General features: G+C 37.2%; 1 protein-coding gene across 1 annotated transcript in view; it reads right to left on the reverse strand.

Moving 5' to 3' along the window:
- Positions 1-5,228: 5,228 nt before the first annotated feature.
- Positions 5,229-12,651, reverse strand: part of glob1 (globin 1) — a 75,686-nt gene continuing 68,263 nt past the window's right edge. Inside the window, exon 4 of the mRNA XM_081731605.1 lies at positions 5,229-5,398. Within this exon, the coding sequence (XP_081587731.1) occupies positions 5,261-5,398 (138 nt within the window). The 3' untranslated portion in view covers positions 5,229-5,260. The remainder of the gene's footprint in view (positions 5,399-12,651) is intronic.

Consider the following 12,651-nt stretch of genomic DNA (forward strand, 5'->3'; position numbering starts at 1 on the left):
ACATATTTTCCTAATACGAGTAACATTATAGGACCACTTTCTAAAGCAGAAAGAGGATTTAAATTCCAAGTAATATTTTCTTTCTTTGTCTTTCGTTTCCATCTTTTCTTTTTCCTCTTCAATTTTGCGCCCCCCTTACTTCTTCGTCCCGCCCCGCTCACCCCTTCCCATTACACAAAACACTGGTGATACCATTCTAAAACACATTTTCGTTCAGTTCTCCCTACTTGAAAAGCCCTGTAAATAGAAAGTCTTACTGCAAAACAATTGAAATAAGTAGAAATGGGCACGAGTCGAGCTAAAACTGGACTCGACTCGAGTTTCGAGTAGAGTCAAAGCTAATTTCCTCGAGTCGGTCACTGTTTTCAGGTCGAGTTTCGAGTCGAGTCGAGTTAGATAAATGTCTCGCTCGTTCAGCTCGTTTTAACTCTTTTTAGGAATCATGGCCTGATTAGATTGGAAAGCGAAAACCATGAGAAATGTAAACCGTAATGGGGAATACTTTTAGTGTTGCTCACGACAGGGGTGTATCTCGTCTCGTACTTCTAGTGCATCTTGTGGGGTACTTTTATTGTAAAAAATGAAATGAAATCTTTGAGTTTTACGTCCCACGGTTATGCCGGTTAGGCTAAAGGAGACGGTGAGAGATGAGTGAAATGGTGGAATGAAGAAAGTGGGAGGAAACGGGAGAACCCCGAGAAAACCCACGAGCACGATGTTTGTCCACCACAAAGTTCACTTGGCGGGGGCTGGGATCGAACCCGGGACCCCAAGCACCAGAGGTGAACGCTGTACCACTGAGCCACCGCGCCCCCCTACTTTTATTGTATTTCGTCTCGTCACGATAGCGAGACGACAATACATTTTTATAACGAGACAGCCTCAAATGTCGTGAGGACCAATATAAGTATGTAGGTCTTACCATCAAGGCTGAGACCTGCACGATCGAATTATTTAGCCTAAGCAGAATCCCAACCCGGGTAGTGGTGTCAACTGGCTCGACTCGGTTCTAACAGAACGAACGGTTCGAGCTGTCTTGATTGGGATGAGCCTTCGGCTCGGTTGGGACAAGCCACCGACTCGGTTCAATTGAGCCGATGGCTCGAGCCTGCTCGGTTGGGATGAACCACTGACGGCTCATGTGAGCCATCGGCTCGAGCCAGTTTTGTTGAAACTAGTCTATCGGCTCGGTTCGACTAAGCTCAACTGAGTCGATGGCTCGAACCGGCTCAGTTAGCTGAGTAATCAGCACAGTTCGGTTCGGCTCGGATGAGCTGTTGGCTCGGGTCACTTCTCGGTTCGGCTCGATAGTGAATGAGCTGTGAGGCAAACTGCTCGAGCCGTTGACGACACCTAAACCCGTAGTTTTGAACATGTTTGGCCGGCGCCCTATTACTTTTAACAATATTTGACTTGAGCCCGAATACTTGCTCCTCTGGAACTCAAACCCAGAACCTCATGACCGATGTTCTTCCCTCCTAAAGACTTCTCGATGACTGAGATCGACTGTCAACTAATTTTCAGTATTAATGTACAAACTGCCTACCTTTCATGGTTATACACGGTGTTATAATAATAATAATATTAATAATAATAATAATAATAATAAGTTGTAGTAGTAGTATCATTGATAATTACATTGTCTATGTAGGATACTTGAAGAGACTACTTGAAACTATACAGAAGGTTTAGCTCGAATTGGCTCGACTCGAGTCGAAACCCGATCTGAATTCGAGTTGTTGGAGGAAAATTTTCGAGCCGCGCTTAAAGATGTCTGTTTCGAGTCGAGTCGAGTTTCAAAGAAAACTCGCTTGTGCCCATCCCTAGAAATAAGCTATTGTTGTCCTCTATATTAATATGATCACCTTTTGTTTCAAAGCGAAAGGTGTATTTACACATAAAGCAGACACGGTTACACAATATATTCACTGATGTCAAAATCTACTTCCCTTTGACATTTTACTATTAGAAAAAAAGCTCTTAAATTTGTCAAATTTACATACTATACATAGTAAAAATTTTATACTAACCAATCACTGCCTTGTTCTTGTTTTATTAATATCAATTCTTATTATTCTCTTGTTAATCTCCACAATCTGCCTGTTGTCTTGTATACGCTTTTGTATAAAATGCTTTTGGGTCCAACGTACTTGTCACCGAAACGCCTCTTCTGTCTTTGCTTTAATTTTGCACGCCACCTCTATTCTACTTTTGTCAGTGGTACAATTTCTCGATTTTTCATTAAAGATTCTTCAAAATGTTTAGGAATATCAAATGAACAGAACTGAAGTGTGATCACTTGTAGCAAGTAAAGAAGCTTTAAACGAATATATCAATTTATTTCAAGATAGGAAACTACACAAAATTTATGCCAAGTCTATAAAAGAAAAATGAAAATGAAACGAAATCTTTGAGTTTTACGTCCCGCGGTTATGCCGGTTAGGCTAAAGTAGACGGTGATGATGAGTAATGAATGAAATGGTGGAATGAAGAAAGTGGGAGGAAACGGGAGAACCCCGAGAAAACTCTCGCACAAAGTCTATAAAAGAACTTATAATAATTTATAGCAAATGGATAGCTAAGAAAATGTTAAACCAAATAAGTCAATTGAACAAAACGACATTTTTGAAACTGCCAACTAGATACATACTAATTATTTGCTGAGCAAAGCTATATATTTTCATTAAAAATTAAACATGTGTTACAGTTTTACTAACTAACTCTTTGGCTTCATCAGACATTGAGATACAGGATAATTGTACAATCTTATCTTGCCAACTAGGTATTTTAATTTGCCAACTTACCAAGAAATTGGTATGTTTGGGGGGAGGCTCCCCCCTTACACCTCCCTTAACGACGCTCCTGCTTATATGGATTTAGCACCAAGAATATGTTCCATCTCTGGTTTTATACTTTTTATTGCATCCACAAGTAGTAGACATCAAATACCACTTTCATTTTTAATATCAATCCCCATAGAGAAAAAACAGTAATAAATAGCGAGTAATGGATTTTTGATATGGATTTAGCGTCGAAAGAATAGAATCTATAGTTGAGCTTAATCCTCTAGTACAACAGAAGTTATAAATGTACAATTGTAAGTTTTGAGTATTGAATTCACGTAGTTTGGAAGTCTACCTTGGTACCACACTGGAAAAAAACGAAACTATTATTATTTTTTTGTCTTAAGTATAGAGCTCCTTAGGCATGTGGTTACGCTTCGGTGCGGGAGACCCGGCTTCGATACCTGGTGGGAGCTCATGTTCAAATACCACGTTAAGCTGTAGGTTCGAGATGAAAGGGACATTAACTCCAAACCAACATTTAAATCCAGTAATGTGATAGAGAGAAACAACTAAGAACACTTACATTTTTGACAAAGGAATCCACGCTTAATTTATACACGGGCAATTTTGACAAATTATAGCATGTCTTTATCACAAATACTCAAACGAAGAAAGGATAGGTGTAAGTAGTAACAGACGGTGGGAGCACATTAAACTTTGCATACGGGAGGCTACAGATGTAGTAGATTACCGCGAACATAAGAAAGAAACCATGGATTACATAAGAGATGTGGCAGAAAATGAGGCAAAGAAGAGCGTGGAAACAGATGGATAAGGAAGAATGCAGAAAGATGTACAGAAAGTTAAACAACGAGTTACGAAGAGAAACAAGACAAAGCAAGAAAAGTTTTACAAAAGAAAATGTAAGGACGTAGAAGAATTAGAAAGGTTGGGAAATAGGAGAAAATTGTACAAGGAGGTAAAAACTATGGAAGTTCAGAGGAAACAAGAGGGTATTACGATGTAAATGTTATACGAGGTGCATTCCAAATTACGTGCTATTTTGCTAGTTCAAAAACTAATAAGGTTAGATTAGTATAGTTTGCATGAATTAACCTAAGTTTTAATGCTTAATTGCGCACAATTTCAAGCTCGCTTCTATGTTCATTTTTAATATTTTCACGTATGAAAGAAATATTTTTTTTTTAAATACTGGCGTGAAATGTCAGATTTCACCATAGAAGGCTTAATAAGATTCTGTCTATATGTTGTGAAAAAGTATCAATATTCATCGCCAGTGGAAGGATGTTCCTGGAGACACTGCACTTATTGACTATACTGTGCGGAAATAGTGCGTGAATTTACCGGGGAGGGGTTAACTGAAGACCTGCCGAGATCCGGAAGCGTAATTTGTGCAAGCACCTCAGAAAGCATTGGTCCTGTTGAGATCCTGATCATGCGCAGAAAGCTAACCGTTGAGGATTTTGTAACCTTACAATAGTCTATCACTGCATCGTGAAAAGAATTTTGACAGATTACTTGAAGTTGTCAAGGTTGGTTCACGTTAAATCCCTCGACAGGTAGATGAAGAAAAATTGGTCTCCCAGATAAGAAGAATGCATTTTACAGGATAAGAACATCGAAGTAGTCCATTATGCTCCCAATAACTATCCTCCTCAGTGATCTTTGTCGATGTTCAAAACTGAAGGATTCATTGCAAGGCAGAACGTCTTCAGTCCAGAAGTGCCCTTGAAAGTGACTTTTTCCAGTGCCTAAACCCCCCTCCCCCCATACACGTATACATAAAAAATGCTTTTGATGATTAGATACTAAGATTGCAATGGTGTGTAAAATTAGACGGGAATTGTGTTGAAAACTAACAGAAATATATAACTTGAAAATTTAAAACTGTGGTGGCTATGAGAAAACGAGGTGTGATTTTGGTATGAGCGTCGTAGAACAAATAAGCTGCATACATCTGTTATCTCATTATCTGAAGAGCGGTCTCGGATTCTATTCCAGTTTTTCAGGTCAGTCATCTTGAGTGAGGCTCTCCTCATTTACATTAGGCAAATGCCAGGATGGTACCTAACTTGCAGGTCTCAGGCCGCTACGTTCCTTTCCCGGACAGTATACTCGTCAAGGGACGTCATCCTTCATACTTGACTTACGGACATTAGATTAGACTATATTTATTAGATTAGATTTAGCCATAGATGCCAGTAATGCCCAGATATATGTATGAATAAATAAATCATTATCTGCAAATGCGGGTGCAAGCAAAAATGGTACGGATGTGGATGAGATATCTTGCATCTTTGTAAACCTCTAGATTTCCAGGTTAGAATCAGTTTACGAAATTTGAATCAGTTAACACCATCGTTTACATCACTTGTCTGGGTCAACGTGAAGAAAGGTTGTTTATGTAAATAAACTACACTGTTCATTTAAAATTTTCACTTTTATTTCCTTTTTCAAGTGGTTTGTGTTAATGTTTTAAATATGACGGAATTCGCCACATCCAAAGTTTTAGACCAAGCTTCTTCTGCAAAAGGTGTGAATTTGTCTTCCATTTTGGTCTTCAAATATTTCAGTAAAACTACTTTAAGATCCTGAAATAATAAAACAAGATAAGTAATTATTTAAATGTTTGTCATGTATCGGCGTTATAAGAGAAATATCATTAAAGAGAAATGTTGAGATATAAATTTCAAATGTAAATGAACCATAACATAAATGCATAATGAAACAATAAGATGCAATTACAAACAATAATAATAATACAGAGGTTATTCAGTCTACGTTTGGCCGATTTCGTTCCTTCCCCCTCCCGGGCAGAATGGACTCACCCGACCTGGCTCATGGTGTCCTGCAGTGTTGTGCAGTGGCTTCCTGGGAACGGAGTTGTTTTTCCGCGCGGACGACAATAACGCACGAAACAGGACCATTGTTGTGAATGTTGTGTTAAATTTGTTTCCAAGTGTGTGAGTTTCCGCTCTGTAACCAAAATGCCGCCTAAACTAAACCAGTTTTAGGAAGGCTATGTTGCAGCTCTTTATGACGCCCACTTTAGTGTTTCTGTCATTCGAAAACAGTGCAAGAAGAATAGTTGCAACATCAGTTTAAGTGGAATAAAAAATGTTATTAAAAAGTACAAAGGCAACGAAGCTGCACCATTTGTATTACCAACAAAGTTGCCTAGGAAGCGGGAATGCACCAAGGCCACCTCCACCATGCAGAGGAAACTTCGCAAAATGGCAATGCAAGAAAATCCGCCAGCACAAAGGTGTATGGCTAATCGTCTTGACGTGTCTTTGGGGACTGTGAGCCGGACGTTACCCCATCAACTCAAGCTGGCAAAAGGCATGAAAGCTCGTGGCCATCTTCTCACGGATGCCCACTAAAAGTTATGAAAGTGTAACGGCCGGAAGCTGTACGAACGGCATCTGGCAAAACAAAGATGGATGTACGTCGTAACGCTCGATGAAGCATGGATTTACCTTTCCGACTGTGGTAAACAGAGAGCCATCATGTACCGAGAGAAAGGCGCCAAGAACTTCAGAAGGTGGATCCGTGTCTGTAAAGTATCCTTCCCAAAAGGGTTCATGGTCGTTACTGGCTACTGTTACCGAGGTAAACTGAAGATTCGTTAAGGTGGCGAAGAATTGCAAAATAAATTCGCAGTATTTTCAGAAGCAGATCATGCGGCCGATCCAGAGCATGAGATTCCAACAATGTATGGAAATGACGCCAATCTGGTGCGCATTCACATGGACAAGGCCTCATCACATACCTCACGATCGTCCCTCGCATTCTACAAGGATTTGGAGGAGGCAAGTGGTATACAGGTGATACCTTTCAATGAGGTACCTGTTAAATCTCCACATGCAAGTCCTATGGAGTATTGTGGATTTGGATTGCTGAAGCGGGCTTTGGGAAAACGGCGTGTGACAACTGTGGAAGGACTTTGGAAAGCTGTGCAAAGGGAATGGGACAAGATTCCCCTCCAAGTTCTTCAGAGAAGCCTATTACAGTGGAAATTCCGCTGTCGGGCTATTCTTAGGAACCAAGGGAAACACATCGAGCACTTACGGACCTGGCGCCATGGGTTCTTCTAAATTTTTAGGTAAGTCGAAATTGGCCAAATATAGATTGAACAACCTCTGTGGAAGCTGAACAGTAATCTAAAGCATTCGTGTGGTCAAACCATCTGTCAATACTAGTTTCAGCAATATTTTCTATCCATCGTCAATGCGTTTCTTTAGAAACCCACATTGCTCGAAGAATTACTTTTTTAAGAAATAATCTTCCCTATAGAAGTAATATTGAGTTGATATTTCTTTCTTTTCCATTCTATAGTTTCCTTTGATTTTGAAACATAAGTTGTCTTCTCGTTTACAGTACCTAGGTTTTCTTTTTTTTTTAAAAAAAAAAAAATCTGTTGATGTTCATGATGTTCATTTACTTGAAGGCTAGAAAACTTAAGTTATAAATGGAGGTAAAAGCTTTTATTTTATCAACTGAAAACGTTATATCAGCAGGGAAAATTATGTCAAAAATAAGACCCTTCGAGCAACGTATAGGTTTTTAAAAACCACTGACGATTGCTAAAAAAAAATATCACTGAAACTGTTAGCACACGGCTTGTTCATACGAACGCTTTATGCGTGTGTTTAAACTTAAAGACAATTTGTTCTTCCCAAATGTGTCTCTCAAAGTGAAAAAATGAAAAATGAAATGAAATCTTTAAGTCTTACGTCGCACGGTTATGCCGGATAGGCTAAAGGAGACGGTGATGATGAGGAATGAAAGTGGGAGGAAACGGGAAAACTTCGAGAAAACCTACGTACACGGTGTTTGTCCACCACAAAATTCGCATCGCACCATTGACGAGCGCGAGCTGCAATCGAACCAAAGATCCCATACATCAGATGTGAACGCTGTGCCCTTGTGTATCAAAGTACCTACATATTCTAATAAGGTAGTAAATATATAAATAAACAGGGATAGTTAAGAAGGGTTGACCAAACTTTATGATGAGAATTTGCAAAGCCAGTTTCAGCAAAACGTATTTTTAAAATCACGCTTATGTCCCGGAATGTCGATCGGGACGAAGGCAACACTATTCTAAAAATTATGAAAAAAAAGTGCATGTGATATTTTAGTGCCCAAAATATATTAGTAAATATATGATATAGCGTTCCCACAGACTTGGAAAATCAGTGAAGTTATTAAGAAGTTCTTTAATATCAGGGAAACAAAGTAGTCGTTCTCCATAACGAAGGCAACTGTATCCGACCAGATATCGGGTCGCTGTTCGGGCTACGATTTATTTGTAATCGATTCTTGGGTCTTCGCGCTACCATTTATTTGTAATCATCTGATCGTAGTCTGTCCTCCGTTGTCCTACCAATGGGTATTTGCTAGAGACCTGGACTTACCTGGGTAGGACGATGAAGGACCTCTCCAAGAAGGGATTACCAAATTGTTTCCAAATTGCTCGTCGGTCTCAATGACGAGATGAGCAATAGGCACCGAGAGGTTCGGATGTCTCGTCTCGAAAACCTCACGGACGATCATCCAGACCATAACGCACACAAACATCATTCACACACGCAACGAAAACACATTAGATTAAATACACTATACTTATTTATTAGAATACTATTAAAGAAAAATAATGAAGAGAAATGATAACAACACTTAACACTGTATATATATATATATATATATATATATATATATATATATATATATATATATATATATATATATATATAATTATTTCCATTATCAAAATCGCACTTTACTTTTCGCTATACTGTAGCCCTTTATCACTTTATAACTGAAATTTCACTATAAATGCTTTTCTCACACCATTGACGCACTGGGGGAAAAGTTGCCGGGATAATCCCACGTAGAAATGTAGTTGCTACTCCAAACAGTCCTGAAGAGTTGAGATGGGTCTTCAGCAAATTAACAGTCTCCAAAGTGGAATGCTGATGTTGGAGGGCGCGTTTAGAACTTTTTGGCGCACTAGGTATATGAAACTGGGACTTCACTAGGTTGGGCTAGCCGTAAGAAAACGTCCTTCACGGGCTAATAGCTTGTGCCCCTTAACACAAAGTCATACTTGAAGCTCGACGCGACGTGCGTAGTTACGGCTTCCATACCTGGAGTCAAACTCCCCGAACCAAAAGGTTCGAGATACGAGCTGCAATGGTTCACTGAAGAATGTTGGCAGTTCATTCTACAAACCACTCAGTTAAATCACCTGTGAAACAGTAATTTCAAATTACGGTTTAAAATGCATTTAAGTGGAGCGTTTATTCTATACTTGCACTAGTCTGTGTTCAAACGGCACGGTTCAAAAGTAGATTATGCAAGTCAGGTAACCATGGTAATTAGTATTTTCAGTTGTGGTTATAAAATTATATAATGCGTTCAATATATACTTAGGCCAATAATAACTAAATTACCATACTCTACATGAAGCTGCACATTAGCATTATTATGAAAGAGTATATTTAGAATCTAAAAAAAAGACAGGAGACATTAATAACAGTAATTCACAATAAATTCTTAAATAAGCATAAGATGAATAATATTCACGGGGCTGCAATCTAAACAGCAAAAAATAAACGAAAAGAATGAAGACAACACATTTGTATTTTTTTTACAGTCTACCCGTTTAAAGGGTTGCGCCCTTTCTTCGGGGTGTATTTTGTTACATTTTAAAGAAATTAAACAATATTAAGTACTCTTTTTTGTGAGATTATTAACAGGAATAGAACAAAGTGCAGATTAAATATCATTTTCGGGGCAGTAACTGATTAATTGTTATAGAATATTCATAAACTCTGGTGTGATCATTTAATTATTTATTGATATTCAAATATATGCAGCAAATATCGCGACTATTTTGTTTAAATCGTATGTGTGTCGACATCTGTTGGTTGCTCTAACGTGTAATACCAAGGTTGAAGCGTCATAAAGATTACAGCGTAGGTAAAAATTTGTTTGCATGCATATGAAACAGAATAAAATTGTTTTGGGCTAATATCTACAAAAAAAAAAATTGTGTAAATCGTCTAAATTAATTGTTACGTAATTTAATACCTCCTTGCAAATAGAAAACATTGAAAAATCTTGAGTGGACCATGGGACTATTTTGACATGAAAATAGTCATCATGTGTTGCTCACGAGAACGCGGATGTGTTTCAATGTACTGTGATGAAGTTTTAATCAGAAGGAGGCGTGTCCTTGATTTATACTCCGCTTAGAAATTTATGAAAAATCGAAGCTTTCCTTGCCTTTACAGGAAATAAAAGGTAATAACTAGACGATTAAGTGTAGCTAAAACGTGATAGTACTGACTAGTTCCAGTGTTGTATAATTTTTATAGTGAAATCAGAAACGAAATATGGCTCGCAGCTAAACTTACAATACACTGCCATGGGCAGCTTAGCTATTGGTTTGGGCATTACGTAGATTTACTCCCTAATATCATGTGCAATTAAGTCCAGCGTTATTAAGAAGGATGTAGCCTCTAAATTTCAGTAATTTGAGAATCTCATGTCTCCCTGTCTCCCTTCACAAGTTTCGGCTGCTAATTCAAAATTGCAATTTGAAGAATTCAATTAAGTATTGGACAACAAGCAAAATATTAAATATTATGGTATAGATTGATTTAGTTTCAGCACAGTTTCCGAATTATTCTTCTTGTACGTTGGCATGCCAAAAAATGTAGTAGGTTAGTTTAAATTTCTGCAAACGATTGTGCATGTATATGTGAGTGAGTGAATGTGTGCATGTTAGTGATTGGGGTATATAGGGAGTTTCTGGTTTCTTGTGTTTTAATAGTAATTTCGTATGTTATCATGTCCATAAATGTATTTCATCGTCATGTACATCATCATAACGTTTGTTCGCTTTGAACGTAGGTGTAGCCTGATATATGTTCCCTTCAGGAACTGATACTAGCTGGCTAAACTGGGAATTAATGCACCTGTCTTAAGTTAAATAATATATTAAATTGTTTATACATAAAGGTATACAAGAATAAGCATATTACAAACAGGTGTATGTCAGTATATATATATCTATAGCTCACGGATGTATCCTAGGGAGTCCACGAGCTATTTACAAATAAAAAAAAGAAATGAAAAATAATTAGCTATTTCTTATATGTAGTTGTAATTGAAACTCCTTATAGACACCAATTACTATTTGTCTTAGGTTAAATGTTTATAACTTGCATGGATATGTATGTGTTAGTTGCATGTATATGTAATCTTGTAATTTCAATATAGATCAAAGTACCAATTAACCAACTGCAGATTGTGAAACTGTGCTTTATATTTATTACGAATGCTACTGAAAATGTATATACAAAAGCTGTACCTAAAAAAAAATCCAAGGAAGTTTTGAGAAAACATTGGAAAACTATGTTCAGTTTTGTTGCGTGGACATATGACGTCCTATGTAAGCACATGTTAAATGATATCACGACAATCTACGACCATTAAAATAATCCTACTCTGAAAAAAAATCCAAGGAAGTTTTGAGAAAACATTGGAAAACTATGTTCAGTTTTGTTGCGTGGACATATGACGTCCTATGTAAGCACATGTTAAATGATATCACGACAATCTACGACCATTAAAATAATCCTACTCTGAACCCGGTATTATTATTATTGTTGTTGTGTACTATAAGCTATACGAGTTTAAATCATAATATTAAAATACAGTAAACTTTATATTTAGGTCTTACGATGCTACAATGAATGGGTATATATTAAATTAGTATAAATGGATTGAAGTCTCCATGGGATGGGGGAATGCTGTCCTTGGCAAGAACCTGGAAGCACTTATTTCCGTATTGTGTTCCTATAAAAGAATCAAGTGAAAATTCCGTTGCGTGACACTTCCTTATAGTTTATCACGTTGAGTTATTAAGTGATTCAGTGTTGTTGCCGTGTTCGTTAGCTACTTATTTCCTTTCTTCCCCAGTCTTATGGACTACTACGCTTCTTCATTGTGTGACAAATATGCATATGTGACTTACACGTAGAGAATCAGCATAAACGGAACGCTGATACATGGTTGACGCCCATGCGTATTTTCTCAGCCATGAGTAGATTTCGGCTATACAACTACTCATTCGAAACTAAATTATTCTGAAAATTTAAATTATTGGATATCGGTATCACCATTTTGTGGCAATAATAATTCATCTCGATAACTAGTAAATACATCTTGGGCCCACATTGAAAAAGGGTAGTGGTCCAGGGAAGAATATTCATTCATACTCGTCGAAGGAACTTTTACTTATATTTGAGGGCCATAGCAACAACCATCGATAATGAAACGTAAAAACAGGATAGATTCCAAATCATAATTCTTTTGCATAGTCATATGAAATGTAGTCTATCATTTGGGAGATATATTCGTTCTCCATTCTTTATTCTTTATTTACATTTATTTATTTTCTTTTCCTATTTTATTTATTTATATTATTATTAAATATTTGCTGTTCTCCACCTGAGTATTTCGTTTGCAAGTGAACCAATGATTAGTTAATTTAAGTAATCGGTTTCAATGGCGACTCAGTCACAGGATTTCTTTAATTTAATGAATCTTCTGATTGTTGTTTCATTTGCCTAACTTAAAAAAAAGAAAAAAAGTTGTATATTATTTGTTTAGTTTCTTTTGCATTTGTTTATTTATCGTTTATTTTCTTTTATGATGTCTTGGTACAGTACTTCGTCTATCACATGGAGACAATAATTTGATTACTGAAATAATGGAGAAGGGAGACTATTAATAATTTAATGGCTACATAAGTAAACATCATACTGTT

The sequence above is a fragment of the Thermobia domestica genome, chromosome 11 (genome assembly GCF_964235325.1).
Source record: "Thermobia domestica chromosome 11, izTheDome1.hap1.1, whole genome shotgun sequence".
In the NCBI taxonomy this organism is placed as follows: Eukaryota; Metazoa; Arthropoda; class Insecta; order Zygentoma; family Lepismatidae; genus Thermobia; species Thermobia domestica.